General features: G+C 40.4%; 1 protein-coding gene across 1 annotated transcript in view; it reads left to right on the plus strand.

Annotated features, from left to right (window-relative positions):
• SEMA3D (semaphorin 3D) overlaps window positions 1-20155 on the plus strand; it is a 146386-nt gene that overhangs the window by 82715 nt on the left and 43516 nt on the right. The window contains exons 6-8 of the mRNA XM_082498678.1: window positions 1091-1184; window positions 4519-4647; window positions 10766-10908. Of these exons, the coding sequence (XP_082354804.1) occupies window positions 1091-1184; window positions 4519-4647; window positions 10766-10908 (366 nt within the window). The remainder of the gene's footprint in view (window positions 1-1090; window positions 1185-4518; window positions 4648-10765; window positions 10909-20155) is intronic.

A 20155-nucleotide genomic window follows, 5' to 3' on the forward strand; every position in this document is an offset into this window, starting at 1 on the left:
CTTCAGTCCTCTTGCAAGGCAGAGGTTTAGAAACAAATCATTAAAATCACTTCACTCTTTAGGTAATTTTTTAAATCATAGAGGTGTTTTGTTTGTGTTTTTTTTTTTTTTTAAACTAACTTCAAAATTTATATCTCTACAATAGACATTAAACTCACAACTATTTGATTCCTGATCACTAGTGGGATTTCAAATATCGCTGTGGGTAGGAGAGGATGTTAACAGCACTTCTGTAGGCAGCCTCCCTTCTCTAACAGCAGCAGACTTCTGAAATCAAGTCTCTACACCTGCAAAGACTTCACTTTACTCCTCTGAGCAATCAATTTGCCCTCAGAAGGACTTAGGTTGGGTTTCAGGTTAAGCGTGTTTTTAGGAAACTAATGAAAGGAACAAGTCGAAGCGCCCATTTTGGCAACTCAAAACTATAGTAAAACTTCCAATTAATACTTACAGCAATTGAGTTGTTGATTGCCCACTGAAAACATCAGAAATAGTTTTTAAAAAATTTCTTTACTTTATCTTCCTCTATGCCCTTGTTGTGTGACCCAGGAATTAATCACACTGCGTTTGGGAACTGCAAGGAAGGATCTATTCTGATATCTCTTGTATCATTAGCCTGGTTAAAAATAACAACAGCGAGCATATGCTGCTTTCATTTAAAAGGGGCTGAACTGGGTCTGCCGCAAACATTATTCAGCAGTCCCTGGAGAAATTTAGGAGTCAGCCAGAATCCCTTCTGGGTCTCCTGTTGCAACACAGTCTATCAGCACTTTCCCAAATAGAAGCCAGTGCCTTTTAAGTACAATCCAGCTTTTAATTTGAGTAGAAATGAACAATGCACCCTTTTTTTCCCTGAAAATAATTGTATTTTTTTTAAGATGTGTTTCACTACAGAGTGAACAGAATATGTTAAAACAATGAGTTGAAAAAAATCTCTGTATAAAACAGATACGTGGACTGTAAACATCAATGCTGAGATGACAGCTGTGTGATCTAACACACCTTCACTTTGTACACGAGCAGAACAGTTCGCCTAAGTGAGTTGTTGTTTGCAGCCACACCAGGATAACGAATATGTGTTTATTCTCAGGAAACGGTATTCCGGCTGGATACTCAGAACTTGGAGTCTGGCAGGTTGAAATGCCCTTTCGATCCTCAGCAGCCGTTTGCTTCGGTGATGGCAGGTAAGAAACCATCAGAGCCAGGCGCTCCTCTCAGCCGTGCGATGGCTTCGTAACGTGAAGTCTGGGGTCAGAGGCCCAGAAGATGCCATCACTGAAGCTCCTCTGGTGTTAGTTGTGTTTCTGATGCCAGTTTGTGCTCTCAGAGCTGAAGGAGCCTTCAGTCTGCAGACACTAGAGCTGGAAATGCAGCAGCACAGAGACATTTGAGCAGCTGCGAAGCCTCTGCCAGTTGAGCAGGAAGGCGGTTTCATCCTCACCCAGTCATTTCTCCTTTAAGAGGACAACAACAAAAAAAAAACATACGGACAGACAATGTTGGAAGCGCTTCTGGGCCTCTTTCTGCAATTATCAATATGTTCTGCCCTTTGAAGTCTGCTGACATCCACTATTTCCATAAATACATTTTTGAGGTTTCTATTTACTCGAGTAGCCACTTCTGAAGCTGGAAGCCTAGGAACAAGATAGTGCAATCTGCCTGCTCGCTGCATCGCAGCGCTGTGTGGTCTGACATTTGGTGCCGAGGAATGTCAGCTTGACCTCCGGATTTCAAATCACTATAAGAGCTACTTTTGTCATGGTTTGGTTCATAGCTTTGGACAATTTTCATTTAACTTGTCCGTCAAGCATATGAATACAAGATAAGAGTGAGGCACCATGACGTTTTCATTTACAGCCAAAGAGCAGTGGTGACAATGCTTTGAAGTATCGGTCACTCTGTGTTATAAAAAGAATATGACTAATGTTCAGTCTTTATTCTCAGATAATAAGATAGATGATTTGTGATTCTGACCCAACAGATGGGGCAGGACTTCCTTTATTAAAAACAATAGATTAAAGCCAGTGCTTATTCTTCTTGGGGACCCCTGGTACTGTTTAATGTTAGACCGTGAAGTCTATTTTTAAAATGGGATTCTAGAAAATTTAACCTTTTTTTTTTTTTTCTTAGTTTTTCTTTTTTAATGCAATAGAACTCCATGATTTATTATAGTGTTGGCTAATTTCAGCAGCACTCTAGTGCTTTGACTGCTCTATTAAATCTTGTGAAATGAAGAAGCTTCTGTGTTTTAGCTGACTAAAACATGAACTTTGGTACTTAAGAATTTTTAAGCTAGATAAAATTAGTGGTCAGCGTATTCTAGTATCCCTTCGCTGACTGTGCCTGGTGTCAAGGGCTTCGCAATAATGTAAAAGGAGCATTGTAAAGAGTGACAGGCCTGACCAGAGAATGCGTTTGTGGCCTGTTTTTTGATGATTACTTTCTTCCCAAAAGGACTAGTAGAGCAGCATACCTCATGGATAAGACACTGTGCTGGGATGCGGTTCCATCTCTGCCACTGATGAGAGGAGTAACCTTTGGCATGTCACTTCTCTCTGCCTAGTTTTATTTATCTGCTAAGTGGCGATAAAGATTGCTTGTATCCTTCAGAAAACACTCTGAAATCAGTTATACGTATATGATCTAAATAATATTTCATTATATTTTCGTTCGTGTGTGTAGGTTAATACAACTGTGTAATTTTCATTCTTTGTAGAAATGCATAGTCTCTCTTTGCATTACACACAGCATTTCACCCCAAGTAAATTCCACAGATAAATCTGAAAAGCTAGCCTTTTTGACTGAAAAATCACCTGCTCATCATCCGTCTTCTTTTACAAATTACCGCTCACTAAAACTGTTCTGGACATAACTGGAACTTGGAATGAGAGATACCAAAAAAAGCTGAGAGAAGTGCTGAAAATGCCTTGTCAGCAGGGCCTAAGCGAGGATGGAGAATTTCTGTTAGCCCTTCAGATTTATCGATCACTGAGTGCCTGTCAGTTGGCAAACACCAATTACCCTGCCCATTCCTCATTATGACAAATGCCTTTCAGAATGCACTATTGTTTCTTTACAAAGGCGACATGCTGTCTGAAAGATGTGCTTTCCAATACTGTCATGGAAATAATACATAAGTAACAATAATAATGAGGTAAAAAGAAAGCTGATAGATCTTTTTTGGCCAAATAAAGTGCTGTGGATCGTGGGTTGTGGTTTGTTTTGTTTGTTTTGTTTTGTTTTGTTTTTTCCTTTGATCTTATTTTTTTAAGTGCATTTACATCTTTTGCAAACGAAAACCCAGACATCTATGTGGAATGGTATTTATTCTGCATTCACTCTCAACAAAGGAATTCTCTCTAAAAGATCTTGTGAAATCTTTTCCACCCAGAGTATCAGAAAACCTGGAGAAAGAACTCCTGGAAGGGGATTTTTATGTATCGTAGCTTTTTATATGATTATTGTTTACGAACATGAACCTTTATTCTTTTTACAGACTCCAAGGTTTTATTTTTCAAGTCATTAAACAAAAAACAAACTCCTCCAACCAATAAAGCTATCTTGTTATTTTGCAGAAAAAAAAGGGGATTATAAAATTCACTATGCAGTAAAAAAAATAATAAAATCACAGTGATACTGTTTTTTTTTTTTTGTTTGTTTGTTTGTTTTTAACTGAGATCTGAAGGAAAACAGAAAATATTGTGCAATTTTTAAGGCTGTGAAGTTTTGCATTGCCCACTAAGCTGGTAGAAGACTAAATGGTAACTGCAGTTGCAGCAAGAACACTGCACTGTGTTATAGATATAGTTTCCTTGTGAGACAAATTCTGGCTGCCTTATTCAAGCAAGATGTCTCATTTATTTTAGTGGGACCATTCGCTATGTTAAAATGATCGCGATTTGGGTCTGTAGCCATATTCCTACCATTAACACGTTACATAGTTGAGAAGAATCCCCATACTGCCTGAATGCCTCTTCACGAATGAAGTGTTGGACGGAGATCCCCACACCAGGAAAGGGCCAAGCTGCAAAGTTCCCGTAGTGAAGCGTCCATCACGTTTACTACCTCAAGCCCAGAAGCAGCAAAGCCACCGGGACCATGGCAAGCCTGGGACACAAGAGCTAGCTTGAGTGGACAGACGATCATGTCCTCGCCACGGCCCCCAGGTCCATGGTCAGTGCTCACAGGGCAGGATGCTCAGGTTAAATGCACCTTTCTGCCCGTAAGAGCCCAGCACCCATTAAAGCCTGGGGAATTTACCTTTCTGGACGCCTAAAAGATCTGAAAATTAGACTTGGATTCTTTTACTTCTCAGGCATATATTACAAATATTACCCTCATTTAAATTTAAGTCCACAGAACCCAAAATTCCATTAAAATACAAGTCAGTAATACCTTAATACATTAAATTAGTTTATAGGCCAATTAAATGCAGGTGTTTTCACCCAACAAGACACAAACAGTTTTAATTTTGTTTACCCCACAGCTGCAGAAACCCTATTTCTTTTTCATTTGCAGATGAATATCTTTATGCTGGAACAGCTTCTGATTTCCTTGGCAAAGACACTGCTCTAACACGTTCACTGGGCCCTTCTCACGACCACCATTACATCAGAACTGACATTTCTGAACATTACTGGCTTACTGGTAAGATCCCAAACATATGCTGTTGTCATTTGCATTGTCCCTGCCTCTCTGAAGTTAATAGCCCCTTTCTTATATAAATATATGTCCAGTAACTATAAATATAGATATTGTATCATGGTATCTTTGGATTACGTAGGCTTTTTAAAAAAAAAAAAATCTCAGTGGAACAAAAATGCACTTGAGAAAAGTCAGAGGTGAAAATGCTAATTAAGGAAAGAGTAGGAGCGTAAGACCTAATCATTCTTTCCGTCCTTGATCTATACATCTGTATATAGTCCTGTAATTGGAATAATATCATGACTTAGATGCTTCTATTTCCAGTCTTGTTGGAATATATATTTTTTTTAAACCCTTTTTTCCGATCACTTGTTAAAAGCTGTTCCCTACAGCGTGCCGAAATGACAGACTAGAAATTCCACGTTTTTAGGTAGGAGGTCTTTCTTTTTTTTTTTTTTCTTTTCCTTTTTTGAGGGGAAAAATACCCTTTGTTGCTGTGAGGATCATTTTAAAACCGCTAAGGGCACCCTAAAATAGCTTCCCAAGCAAAACACTGCTTTTTCTTGCCTGTTAAAAAACGTTCTGAGCTAGTAAACCCTCTAAAAAACTGGCTGCATTTACACACAGCCAGTCTCAAACCACACACAGAGCAACATGGAAAACTTCGCTCACAAGCTAACCCTGCTCAATTAAAGCATCCCCCTTTTAGCCGTCAACTGTCTTTAAAGATGTGGCAACACTGGCCCTGATTCAGGATGCCTGTGTAACTATTATGGGTGTATTGTAAAGCCAGGGCAGCCGACCACAGGGTTAAGTTGTCTTCCCAGCAGACAGCTTCTGAAAGGGATAATTTTGCCTCTTAACTCTTTGAGACCTCAACAAGAGGAAGCGTTCTTCTTTATTATGTTTTTTTTCCCCCTACCCCTTCTCTACCTTCTTCTAAGCTGTTGCCTTACGCTTCTGTCTAGTTGTAACTCCATAACCTCAGGATTTCTGCTGTGAGTTGAAGGGGAAAGGAGAAGCCGCATAAAGTCGTTTTACCTTTCCAAATAGGAGCAGTCCTTCGGACAGATAAAAAAATCTCACATCTGACTCTGCTGACCTGTCCCACTTTCATTTTCTGTGCTCAAAACCTGTCTTGTCCCTTCTCTCCTATCTCCCGTCTCTCATTTCTACACATCCCTTGTGCAACGTAGACCAGAAATGGGCTGTAAGCAGTTGGGACCAGGATGGGCGTTCCAGCAGGCAGTTCTCTTACTGTAATTAACCGTGCAACTGAATATCCAATTTTATCACTGGCAGCCTGCGGATGCTCAGCATGGAAAGATGGTTAGGGTAGCTGCTTTCCTAAGGGATGTTATAATATCCTAAAAAGAAAGATTTACTGCAGTTTGGTCCTGAGGAGCATCTGGTGTTATCATTAGCATAGAACCACCTTGATGAGCATTACAGGGTTCAGCTCCCAGCCCAAAAGGACTTAAAGCTTAAATATCCGGTTCCAAACATTTCTGTATGCTATTACTGTTTCTTCACGAGCAGTTTGAGGCAAGGGAACAGTACAAGAACACAGAATAAACTAAAGGTTTGAGAACTGTTTATGTGGTTTGGTTTCGAGGCTGGGTGGGGGGTGTCTGCCTTTCTTCTTTCTTTTAGATTGATTCATGTTTTATTCTGTTTTCAGTTAAAGCACCTGTATTTGTGAAAGTTTTCTGAGGAGAATAATATATTAATATGTCTGGGTTTGAAAAACAGCTTTAGTGTGCTAGACTGCGACGTGAAAATTACCCCACACTATATAAACACTGAAGACCCCATATATTCTTCAGGTTTACCTTGTTTCCAGCCATAGAAAAAACTACAGCCACGCTCTGTCTAAGACTTCACATACACAATCCATGCACTGTTATACTAAGAGGCATAGATATAAACTAGGTGCTTTTAGTATTTTGAAACAGTCCTTTTAAGGTTGGAGAAAATTTTGAGTGCAACTCTAAATGATGGGATCATTTCTGCAATAAGCCATAGTGTAGCCAATATATTTCTAGGTTATTGTGTAACATTACCAACGGCATACATTTGTGCTTTCAGACGATATTGGTATAAAGAAAATATTTACTTGATTTCAGGTTTAAAACTCCCATCTCATCTAAATCCCTTCTTCCCTAAATCTACCACCCATTTACCAAGCATGTGTTAGACCTCCAGGAAAAGTTGTACATACTTGAGTAATTGTACAATTAGAAATAAATTATTTCCAGGCGTGACTCATGGTTTACTTAGGATAAAATGTATAACTTGGTTGTTTTTTTTTTTTTTTTCCAAAGGGCTGAGGAAGTTTTTCTATAATGCACCTTAATATTTTTAAAGTTTAGTCTTATTCTGTTTCTGGAAACAGGATTATCCTTTCCTGGGGGAAGGGAGGGAAAGACAAAGCATAAGGGAAAAATGCGTAGGATACCTTCCAGTTCCTTGCAGAGAATCTCTATCTTGACTAATTAAGACGTGTCTTAATCTCAATGACTGAATAGCAGCTCCACAAAGGAGAAAGGGAGGAAGGCGGCTAATCTTTCCCATGACTCACGCTCACACAGGCTCATACTCCTGCGCGCGGTGGCACTGAAGACAGAGGGGATGCTGCCTCTGCTGAGACATCAGCCCTTCTCCTGCAGAGCTGAAGAATCAGGCGCTCCCGCAGCCGCTGACCAGACCTGCCTTACCCGTGGTCAGGGACGAGGCGCGTGGGGCTGGTGGCCCCGCTCCGGATGGCAAAGCCGCCCACTGGAACCGAGCCTGCCCCGCTCCAGCCCAGTGGGCAGAGGAGAGCATCCTGTGGTGGGACACCCGAGCCCTACATACAGGCGTGCACTAAACAGCTGCACATTCCTCCTGCCTTTATAGGAAGCTAAAGCCATAGCTGGAATGAGTGCTGCCCTGAATTGCATTCTTTTTTTTTTTTTTTTTCCTTTTTTTTTTCTTTTATTGCAATTTAGTTGTCTTTGCCAGGGCAAAGTCTTGCAGGCAATGACTTCTTTATATCCTGTGAACTTTGGATGGGATTCAGCTCACTTAGCTCTAAAAGGCAAAAGTTAGCATCCTGTCTGAGCTCAGTCGTTTCGCTTGTGTCTGTCTGTAATTTACAGAGAGAGGTGACACTTCCAGAGGGTCGCTCACCCCACCCATTGTAGGAATCTGTCTTAAAATAGGATTATTCATTGCCACTTTCTTCCTTGTGTCCCTCCCTGAGAGAGGACCTAGACGATATAGGCTAGGAGCTTGATTTCTAGACAGTTAAAGGTAAATGAGGTGAACACTATCCATTGAATTTTATTTCTTGCAGCCCAACTGCTGCCAGAGCAGCTCAAAGAGCTGCTGCCTCCCACTGTTTTTGGTTGCTTTTTCATTTCTTCATCTTCTGGGATTTACTGCTCATTTGCTGTCCTCTTTTTCTAAGCTTAATGAGTCTTACTTCTCTGTAGGTCTTAAGTAAGGCATTCGCGGTTGCACTGTCTAAAACTACTGCTGGCGATAGAAGTGTGTGAGAGCCAGCAGGAAACCAGCAGCAAACATGACCACACCAGCAAACCCAGGAGTGAAGGACGAGGTGTAACAGCTCTTCCCACTAGGTCACAAGAACGTGCTTAAAAAAGTACGAGCAACACCTGAATTTAGTGTACCATCTATTGTCAGAGCTCACGATGCTTTTAATCCCCTGTTTGGTTACATACAATTTACTACAAAATTAATATGTGGGAAACATCTTCTATTGTAACAATTAGAGGGGGACAACTGTGTGTATAGGAAAATAAACACTGGTTCAAAATCATCATCATATAATATTTTCCCATGCAAAGAATCCAAAAAACCTAATTCACAGTTGGTTTAAATGGACTTTTTAATGTTGTATGGACGGATTACGAAAGATGAGACAAAGATCTCTCAGAACATAACATGCTTTTCAGATCATGATCTTTTTCATTAAATTGTTTTCAGTCCCTTTGTCTTCATATCTTTAACAGTGTATTATTTTTTTTTTATTTAACTTTCAACTTCAGTGTTTTCAATGATGTGATTGAAAATCATTAAATATTTGTGTTCCTTTAATTTGTTAGAGATTCTTCTAAATCTGTTCCAGGAATTGGTATTGAGGCATTTGTTTTTGCATTTGGCTTGCCAAGTAAAGCAATGAAATTTAATTTAAAAAAAACATATATTCAGGGTTTTGTTCCGTGAATGTGGATTAAAAAAAAAAATCTATGTGAAATTCAAAAGAATGTTATAGAAGTATTTCACAGGTTTTCCTATTAAATGGCTATTTAGCTAACCGCATATTTAAGAAACCATACTGGAAGCGTATTTATGTATTTATTCACGCTTAGAGATCTAATCTTCAAAGTGGCCTTACAGGCCCTGAGGGGTAATTGGATATTTTCTTTAGGCTCATTTTGAAATCCTAACTCAAATTTATAGGGCTTGGTGCCTGCATCATTTCATTTTTTTCTGCTGATGCCATTCTCTAGTGTCAGAAGGGTTTAAAATGGAAGCAACACAATTTATTTTGACCCATAAATTTACTCTTCTGTCATGAAGGTGCACATTCAGCACTTAAACATATCCCGGTTTGTCTCAAGCCTTCGACTGTGAACTTTTGAATCAAGGACCCTCTTTTTGTCCAGTGTGTACTATAGGGTTCATGCTGAAAAATCCTCCAGGCTAATATAAAGCAACTGTCATTATAAAGAGGACAAAGGCATGAAGATATATTAAAAGCTGGTAATAGCACTCCCCACATACGGCCAGTGTGCGCTGTTTGCTCTGCCACCTCACCCCGTCCTCCTCACTGCTTTTTGCTGCAGCCTGCCTACTTATGGGGGACAAAGACTGTGTATTTTATTGCTGAAAGAATGTATTTTAGAGTCAAGGGTCTCTTTGCACCGTATTTGTATAGCCACTCTGTTTAAAGAAAAACATCATTGATCCAAGCGCCCTCACAAGAGCTCATCTATTGTAACACATTGGGGAATGTCTTAAAAATCACTTCCCCGAGTATCTGGTTCACTTGTGGGAGACTGTAGTTGCCTGCTCTGCTGCAGTCAGGGGCCCCTGGAACTCACATAAATCCCGATTTTAGTGCAAAAATAAAAAAGAAAACAAAAACAAACAAACAAACAAAACCCACAACGGGTGAACAGGTAGAGCAGGACTGGAGATCATGAACAACGATGAACTTGATGATCTTCAAGGTCCCTTCCAACCTAAGCCGTTCTGTGATTCTATGAAGAAGAGAGACAAGGAAGACAGTGTAGGATGAGTATTGAGCTCTTGGCCCGATAAGCGTGCCTATAGGATGCAGGCAGAGATAGCCAAGCTTGCTTTGGGAGAGACCAGGCGTAATATAACTGCTCAGCATGTCAAGGTAAGGCAAGCTGTAGCACTCCGAGCAAAAATCACATTTAAGTAACGCAAACAGACCGTTAGGTTGATACAGCTGATCTGTTTTCATGCACAACAAAGAACACTGTCCTTAAGGCTGACCAGTCAGTTGTGGAGTTTAGTGTGGCATCCCAGCACGGTGCCATATCGGATTTGGTGGATATAGACAGTAAGATGGTTATAGCACAGATATGTGGGAAATGTAACTTGGAAAGTTGTCATTTATACCTTTTTTTTTTTTTTTGCAAGCTCTCTCTAGTAAACAGTATTGTGTTTCTGTACTCATAACTGCTGCAATGTGTAATTAAATTAATTTAAATTCTACCATGTGTTTTTGGAATATCTCCTTAGCTTGATATTGGTGGCAAGAGCAGTAAGACAGAGTTTTGTGGGCAGTGTTTTGTACTGAAAGTCATACTACTTTCAAATAGAGATTGACAGCCATTACTGCATATTTATGCAAGTGGTAGTAAGTTATATATGCAAAAATATCACACTAAGAGTAAATACTTCAGAATCAATGGTGGGTTTTGCTCAGAGTTAGTAAGAAACTTGACACTATATGTCTGTATAGTGATGTTTTTAATTCACTGGAAGATGCAAAATAATTGCAGATATTGAAAAAGAAATTTAGTATCCTGTTTTTAAGACTTTTCTTAATTTTTAAAACATTTTTTTCGGGAACTTCTAGGAGCAAAGTTCATTGGAACTTTTCCGATCCCGGACACCTATAACCCAGATGATGACAAAATCTACTTCTTTTTCCGAGAGATATCACAAGATAGTGGCACATCTGACAAGACAATCCTTTCCCGAGTTGGGAGAGTTTGTAAGGTGAGGATTCTATGTTTTTATTTTATTAAAAAAAAAGGTAAAAAAAAAAAACAGAAAAAAAGAAAAAGATTGGTTTGTTTCTGTGAAAATCTTGTTTTCCCTTCAGATCAGAAGGAAATAGTGCGGTTACCCAATGAGCCATCATGGTATTTTTTCTGAACATAGGTTACTGATGCTGTCTGAAGTTTACTTGTCTGGAAAATAGACTTGATATGGACTGTGTACCACTTTTAGAAAAGCTAATATGCTTATAAATGATAATCCTGAATCTAAATAGTAATGTATTGACCTTTGGATATGCAACAGTGACCTGCTTTGTTTCACAAGCTTTCAGTGAGGACTGACTTGTGGAAGTGCACACAACAACAAGGTATTTGGGGTTTTGTGGAAAATGCCCACTGCGTGGAGGGACATACAAACCCACCCCTTCACACTAGCTCAGCACATCATTCCTGGGCATTACTAAGAGCTGGGGTCAGTCATTTGTTTCTGCACATTCCTGATAATTAGTCGGGGTGAAGGGAGGCTAAAAATGTATATAGTTTCTGAGCTACACCCACATCTGCCCGGAGGTTTCCTCCCCCGGGAAGGAGTGCAGTCCTTGACCTGTTGACCAAGAGGAACCAGCTCCTGGGTCTGCTGCAGTGTAAAAAGTTTAATTTGGTTGGTGCCTAATCTCCTTTAAATGATTACTGCCATCACTTTCTCTTTCATTATGCTTGGGTTTGCCCCTTAGGAAAGATTTCTGCCCCTATGGTATTCATAATGCAGACTCAGATTTTCATGAGCTGCACTCTTTTTGAAGAAGCATCTCTGTCAAGGGCAGAAGCCTTCTCAAATGGTAATGAAAAGATAAATCAATTCCTGCATATGAAGACAGCAGTCAGCATAGAGTTCGCTGTTTAACAGCCTGCTGGTTTTGCTAAAGACTTCTTCCCACTGTAGCAGAAGGGTCCGTTGACCTCTGTGTCGGGCATACTTTCTGTCCACTCCTTTGTCCCATAATACTGTAGGAACAGAAGGAGTGCAGATGCCCTCATCCTGTCCTTAAATCTTCAGTGAATCTAGGTACGCAGGAATCACAGGCAAAAGTCAGGAAAATTAGACTTTAAAGTTGTCTTAATGTTAGTAAATATAAGCTTTGAGCAAATTTTTATCTCGGGATGAACTAGATATCAGCAACACCATCACAGCAGTCACTCAAGTAGGTACATTTCTGTGATATTTTGTTCAGATGTCTTAATTTACTTGCATTTTCTGAGCAATGTGACTCTGCTGACAGTGAAAATTATCTTCTTAAGAAGCTTGAAAGTTAGTAAACAAACAAGAGTTTGTGATTTGCAGTAAGATGTATCTAGGAGAAGAGCATCTGTTCAGCTAATGGACACACACTGCAAAAAAAAACACACACTGCAAAAAAAATCGTGGACACGTGCGTATGAATATGTAAATCTATGAGTGTTCTGCAGTCCAGCAAACTCCTGACAATTGAGATTTCAGTGACCACAGCCATTTCACACTTCTACCCTCAACCTAAAATGCTAAGAAAACACAAAACTCATTCATAAATCAGTTCTCTAATAGGTTTTTAGCCAGACGAAAGGATGGATAATCTTTAGTTGGGTATTTCACAGCAGTGTGATTAATGGCAGAATGGAAATGCAAACATATATGATTTGCTGCTAGACATGGCATTTGCTGATTATGAGAAAGCACTTAATGCATTAGAAGAAATTAGTAGACAACATTTTCAAGCCAAAGCACATGAGAGATTATAGTAAACTAAGATATATTAGCTAGAGATCTCCAGCATCCTTTACCTAGAGAAAAAGCAGATAAGATATCATAATGAAAGCAGAAGTATTGTAAGGAAATCCTAATGACCATGCGTAATCGTACCTCAAATGAGGCTTTGTCAAGTAATCATGTTAAGGGGGAAAAATGTCTTGAATTTTATTTTTAATAGTCAAAGAAAAACAATGGAAACTGATAAGTAAGGTGGTTATTATTAATGTTAGTTTTGCACTGTCTTCTTTATTTATTGAGCACTCCCCGATGGATGAGGAATCCTCTTGAAAATTCAGACTCCTGTTTTTTTGTGTATTTGTCTTTATTATCTGAAAAAGAAATAATATAGTGCAAATTATTATAATTAAAATAGAATTATTATGGTTATCTAATATAAATGAAAAGATGCAGATAGACTCCTCTGTTTACTGACTAAGATCCTCCAGATCTGTGCTGTGCTATGAAACATTTGCTATGCTTAATTCTCTCTGATATGGGATCAATGTCTTTGGTTGCAACAATTGATAACATAACCATTTCTATTTGCACTGTCTCATTAATGTGACCTCTACCGCATAAAGTTAAACCTTTGCTTTCTTTCCTTAGCAAGCAGAGAATAACCGTGGTTGGGAGGAGCCCAGCAACTTTTGAAATCATTTGCTTGGTGTAAACCCATTTTTTTTCTGCCAGAACTCAATTACCCTCTACCTCACTGTGCCTTAGGGCTCCTGTGCGCTACTGCCAGAGACACATGCTGAAATTAGAATAGGCTTTGTTTTTAATAAGGAGGTTAGTCAATGCAGCCTATTCTTTGGCTAATTTTCAATGGCTCAACAATATGGTCTCTCACTGATCCTCCCCCTTAGGGAAAGTCTCTGGAAAGCATTGCCTTTTCCCAGCTACTTTCAGACCCAGAAGATTACAATACTCTTGCTGGCAGCTCTTCGCTCAGAGTCAAACAGCTGTCGCTTGTCCTGTTCATAAGACCGTACTCACCATTTCGAAGCCCGTGTTATAATAACGCAGCCACTGTAGCACTAAATAGCACTAATTTAGATTTACGTCATCGACATTCTATATATCACTAGGGGATATCAGTATGAATTGGGAGGAAGTGCTTTCAACAGTCACTTTCAGAACCAGTTGTGCAATTTATCATGGCAAACGACATTTCCTATTTTTGGTTTGAGGGAGGCAGAAAAGATATCATTGGCCTATCCGTAACACCTGATACTACTTATGTTATGTTCCTTCTTCCATAAAGTATAATCTGTTGGGTTATTTGCTTTCTTTTCAAGTAAGATCATAAGTAAAAATGCTACTATTAAAGATAAGCCAGCTAGATACACCTATGTATATTTATATTACATGATCATACAAATCTTAACTTATTAAGAGCATGGACCCACGTGTTTCTGCTTCTAGAAAGACAGGCATAAACTTTTACAGCTACTTTTTCTTCAAGCCCACACTGCTGACCCGCTTTGAATCAACACTCATCAGACACTGAGCCAGATTTTGAAAAAAAAAATTGCAGCATCCATACACTGTGCCTTCTGCAGTCAAGTAAGAAGTCATCTATATTTTTGTATACATACCCACCACAAAATGATGACAGAATTGCAATTCTATTTAAGGACAACTTCACATATGCACAAATATAGCCCTTGAAAAGGTGTAGGTTTCCATCCTATTTTCCCCACTCAAATAAAGTGAGAAATGAAAATCCGAACTTACAGGAGTCCACAGAAAGGTTTTGGAGAAGGAGGAAGGTTGTTGGGGGTTTTGTTTGTTTGTTTCCTATATAGAAACACATTTTTTTCATAGTTACAACCTCATTCTATTGGAATGGAGTGGAAATTAGCCAAAAGCAGTAGTCTCTCTGCTGCAGTATGAAAATCCTGTTTATTATTACAGCGGTTTGCATTTGCTGTGTTACAAGCTTCTCTTTAACGATTTTAGTGATGTATTGCAAAAGTTACAGCATGCAGTCTTAAAGACTGATTTCCAAGACCTCAACTGCCAAGAAATCAGACTTCGGCCCCTGATGCTTTCCCATGTTTCCCAAAGTGTTCAGTATCCAGAAGAGGCCTTTGTTCTAGTGGGAACAAGTGAGCTCTTTGTCTCTTTTTTTGGTATGCCATTCCACCCTTATATATGCCACGCTGTACCTGGGGATGAGAATATAGCAATTAGGCACAGCCCTCTTGGTTAAACTGCACTTTCTAAACACATTGGAATGTAATCATTTTAAGAGCTCCTAAGTCAAGAGCCCAGGACACACCCTGCATTCCACCTTTGGGTAATGTGATTTATTTCCAAAGCCATGAGCATGAGTGGAGTTCAAGGCTACGACCTCACCTCCCGTCTGCTGCTTTAAGGCAATTTGTATTCCCAGAATGGCAGGAGGGAGCTATTCCTCTGCGACTCCAAATCCAGGGTCTCTGGTGGGTTCTGCCATGGGGCTGCTTATGTGTAAAAGTGAGGAGGTGTTTTTCTTGTCCTGGAAACAGTCTAGCCATGCCTTGACTGTGACTAGGGATAACTGGGTCATTAACATTCTTTGTGTTTCTATATTGTGTAATGCATCACTGTGTAGATAATTGATCTATCTCCAAAAACATTTGAGTTGTCCGCATAGCGTAATGCTTTACCGTTCAGCCGTATTAACTTGGGTCCCGGAAGCGAAATAGCCATGTTAACATGTTCTCAGCAGGGCTAATTAGTCTGGGCTCAGCGCCATGCTCGTGCAGCTATCCTGCTTCCAGTTCTGGAGGCAACTCATTCCAGACGAGATTTAACTTACTGCGTATTACATGCTTACATACTCTCTTTGTCACCATAATATTGCCTAGCCACAATGCTAACCACGGATAATGGTTTTTTTTCTGTTTTTTTTTTTTTTTTTTCCTATTTCTCAATGATAATGATTAAAACCAGTTCAAAAATATAATCTCTAGAAAAACTTTGGCCCTCATTTGTCCATTGAACATCTCAGCAGCAGCGAGTCTTTCAGCAGCCAGCTCCTCTTGGACTTCCAAATTTGATATTTGAATATTATGTGCCATTTGAAAGTTTTCAAATTATGTAGAAAAGCAGATGCTCATCAAGATGATTTCATTTAAGGGCTGATGTGTTGGCTACAGGCCAGTTCCTTGTAATATCTGCTTCTAACAGTGATGAATTAAGAGATATAACATCAGGCTTTGTCAGGTCTTTTGGTCCAGCTTTCCTCATTGGCACAAATACAGGCATGAGCATAGGAAGTTTTGTATATTTTTGTCCCTCATGGGTGTGTTTCAACAATATAATTGGTGGTTTTTTTTGAGGGGGGAAATCATGATTTGCAGATGAAGCAAAAATATGTAAGTTATGCTTATATATAAAGAGGTGTGACTGAATTTTACTGAGCCTCAGGGAAAATGAAAAAGAAATTGCAGTGTCAAGATAGAGCTTTAAAAACTGGATTATGGAAATGCAGCTGCACAGTCTCTAAAGCAAACTCTGGAAATCATCCTAGTTGCCAGAGAGACTCATTGCAGAAGACCCTGTCAGTAACCCACTGGCTTGGAAGTTGGAAGCCTGCAGAGTTAATTGGAGTGGAGTTCCTATGTCTAATCCAAAGTTTCTGACTTCAGAGTGCTTTGATTCAGATGTTTAAATATCTCGAAGAGTAGCAAATAATGACTTTGTGATTTTGGAAATTTTCTGATGTGATAAAATTAGCTTCCTGGGTTTTTTCCTATCAGTACGTTTAATATGAAAATGTACCACAGTTTACAGTTCAGGCTTTGTTGTTGTTGACTGAGTACAATGTTGTAAATGCAGATGTTTCAGGATGCTAAATTCTAAAGGTCTCTGTAAGACATTGACCTACCTTTGTTTTTTAGTCTCATGCTTTTCCAGCTCTCAACCTGTGGTTGTCAGTACGGCGATCACACTGTCCCACACTAGTGACTTTAGGCACTTGTATGTACCCAAGCGAGCGAAGTAATTATTGGGCGTTCACTTCAATCAATAACGGCAGATGACTGCTTTTTAGAGGAAGACTCCTTCCATCTTCAACCCAAATCACTCTTTGAAGGACATATTTTCCACTGACTATAAAGAGAGCTTTGCCCTACTGGGTCCCTGGAATGTGAAATTCATGACATTCTTGTTTAAGAACGTGAAATTCAGAATGGCAAATTCAGAAAGAAACCAGCCTATCCTGGTGCTGCATCTCACACAGCTTCAGTTTCACAATGCTCTCAATGCATTCAAATCATATAAATTCTGATCTCCTATTTGACATTAATTGCATGATCCATTTAGTCACTTGACTTGCTTATAGCTTCACGATCAAGAATGCTACATTTCATAGTCTGAAGGTTTTGTTCTTTGTTTTTATTTTTTTCTGGCTTTTTTAATCCTTTTTATGTATTTATATCATATAATTTATGTTAAGTGTATATGGAAGTTTAGATGAGAGACAGGTAAAGGCAAGTCAAACACACTGGAATAAACCATGAACAGTTTATGCTCAAAATTTAAGGTAGATTTTCCTGAGAATTCCTTAACATATTTTATTAGTTCAGCCATCACCTTTGCTCTTTTCAAATTTCCATTGAATTTGGAGGGAAGAGCCTAATGATGGATATAGTAGAGTACATCTACTTCGTGGCAGCCCTTGAACAGTTTTGGGGAATACTCCTTATGCTAACAAATCTGTCGGAGGTAGTCTTAGCAGGCTCACTGAATGGCCTTGCAGTAAAATGGTGCTTAATTTTATCATTTCATTTGTCCCAAACCACATTCAAACTTGCTGTTGTCATCTCCCTGTCTTTACCTGAGCCTGTAAGTCTCTGGCTTTTGTTTTTTTCATGGTATGCTTTTAATAACAGTCCAGAATTTTCTTTGCTGTATGGTTAGATTTTCCAGTTTGGATCCCATCCAAAGATAATTCAGTAGAAACCTCTGGGTGTGATATTTAAATATTTTCCAAAATATAAATCAACATTTTTCATAGTGAACCAAACAGTTATGCATGTTTAATGCGAGTACATTGCCATTCTGAATGAAATAAAAACAAATCTGCTTGAGGAGCAAGGACTCAAAGCTAAAACACTGTTTCTTTCACTCGTAGCTCAGACAGAGGGGTTTCCCACAGTAGATGTGGCCTACTGTCTTGCAGTTTTTACTATGGTTGTAATATAGACCTTCTTTCCTGTTGTCTTAATGAGTAGAAATATATAGAATCACAGAATTGTTTAGGTTGGAAAGGACCTTGAAGATTGTCGAGTTCCAACCCCCCTGCTGTAGACAGGGACACCTCCCACCAGACCAGGTTGCCCAAGGCCACATCCAGCCTGGCCTTGAACACCTCCAGGGATGAGGCCTCAACAACCTCTCTGGGCAACCTGTGCCAGTGCCTCACCACCCTCAAAGTGAAAAACTTCTTCCTAATGTTCAGTCTGAACCTGCCCTCTTCCAGTTTAAAGCCATTCCCCCTCGTCCTATCGCTACGTGCCCGAGTAAAAAGTCCTTCCCCAGCTCTCCTGTAGGCCCCCTTTCGGTACTGGAAAGCCTCAATAAGGTCTTCTCGGAGCCTTCTCTTTTCCAGGCTGAACAGCCCCAACTCTCTCAGCCTTTCCTCACAGGAGAGGTGCTTTAGCCCTCAGATCATCCTTGTGGCCTTCGTCTGGACCCGCTCTGACAGGTCCATGTCCTTCTTGTGTTGGGGACTCCAGAGCTGGATGCAGTACTCCAGGTGGGGTCTCACGAGAGAAGAGTGGCATCCTCACCCGTAGGTATCATGTCAGCTTTCCAATGACACTGAGTCATCTTGCCATATATTCAACTACTTAAGCTTCATTCCCGTCTCATGCCAAAGTCATCCCTGGCTCAGTCCTGCCAGGCATTTTGTCATTTCAGCCAGGGAAGACAAATGCAGGCTTGACGCTAGCTGTGATACTCCTGCATGCTGCTGACTATAGAGATGTGTGGCTCTCCTGCCTAATCCTGCTGTCTAGGTAGTCAAGGGCATGGGTTGAGACAAAAATTTAGCTTCTCTGTTTTGTTCTTGAAGCTTCTCTGTTTTGTTTTTGAGATCTATATTTGACCCCAGTTGTGCAATCAACTTTGGATGTGCACAGGACTCAATGAATTATTTGATCCACAGGCTAGATACAATCTTAGTCTGTAGAAGACACTACTTCGCTTCTCCAATTCCTTTTGCAACAAGCCTTGTAGTTTACACTAAGGGAATGAAGCCAGCCAGTACAGAGCAGTGACAGGTTATGAGATCAGTAAATACACTGCACTAATGATAATCACAGAATCACAGAATCACAGAATTATCAGAGTTGGAAGGGACCTCTAGAGATCATCTAGTCCAACTCCCCTGCCAAAGCAGGATTGCCCAGAGCACATTACTCAGGACTGCATCCAGGCGGGTCTTGAAAATCTCCAGGGAAGGGGACTCCACAACCTCCCTGGGCAGCCTGTTCCAGTGCTCTGTCACCCTCACCGTAAAGAACTGTTTCCGTGTATTTGAACGGAACTTCCTGTGTTCTAACTTGTGCCCATTGCCCCTCGTCCTGTCACTTGGAACCAATGAAAAGAGCCTGGCTCCATCCTCCTTCAACCCACCCTTTAGATACTTGTATGCCATAATAAGGTCTCCCCTCAGCCTTCTCTTCTCCAGGCTAAAGAGTCCCAGCTCTCTCAGCCTTTCCTCATAAGGGAGGTGCTCCAAGCCCTTAATCATCTTAGTTGCCCTTCGCTGGACTCGCTCCAGCAGTTCCCTGTCCCTCTTGAACTGGGGAGCCCAAAACTGGACACAGTATTCCAGTTGTGGCCTCACCAGTGCCGAGTAGAGGGGGAGAATGACCTCCCTCGACCTACTGGCCACACTCTTCCCTATGCAGCCCAGGATTCCATTGGCCTTTTTGGCGACAAGGGCACATTGCTGGGCCATGGATAATTTGCTGTCTACCACAACCCCCAGATCCTTCTCCTCCAAGCTATCTCCCAGCAGGTCAGCCCCTAACCTGTACTGGTGCCTAGCATTCTTCCTCCCCAGGTGCAGGACCTTGCACTTGGTTTTGTTGAACCTCATTAGGTTCTTCTCTGCCCAGCTCTCCAGCCTGTCTAGGTCACGCTGGATGGCAGCACAGCCCTCTGGGGTGTCAGCCACCCCACCCAGTTTGGTATCATCGGATAAGGACCCTTTAGTCTTAGTGCCTGACACGACAGCTCTGTCTCAGGATGGGGATAATAAGCAGGGAGCCCAGACAAGCTGCACATTAAGTTCTGGACTGTGACGGACAATGATTTCAGAAAGGTGTTCAGAAATGGCAAGTCCTAGGGACCAAAAAGCATCTGTACTCTAGACTATGAGTTTTCTGTTTCAAGTGGTGATGGTATCGAGCTCTCAAGAAAGATGTGAAAAATGATCATAGAATGATTCTCTGAAAAG

Source organism: Vanellus vanellus, assembly GCF_965231255.1.
Source record: "Vanellus vanellus genome assembly, chromosome: 1".
NCBI classification, from domain to species: Eukaryota; Metazoa; Chordata; class Aves; order Charadriiformes; family Charadriidae; genus Vanellus; species Vanellus vanellus.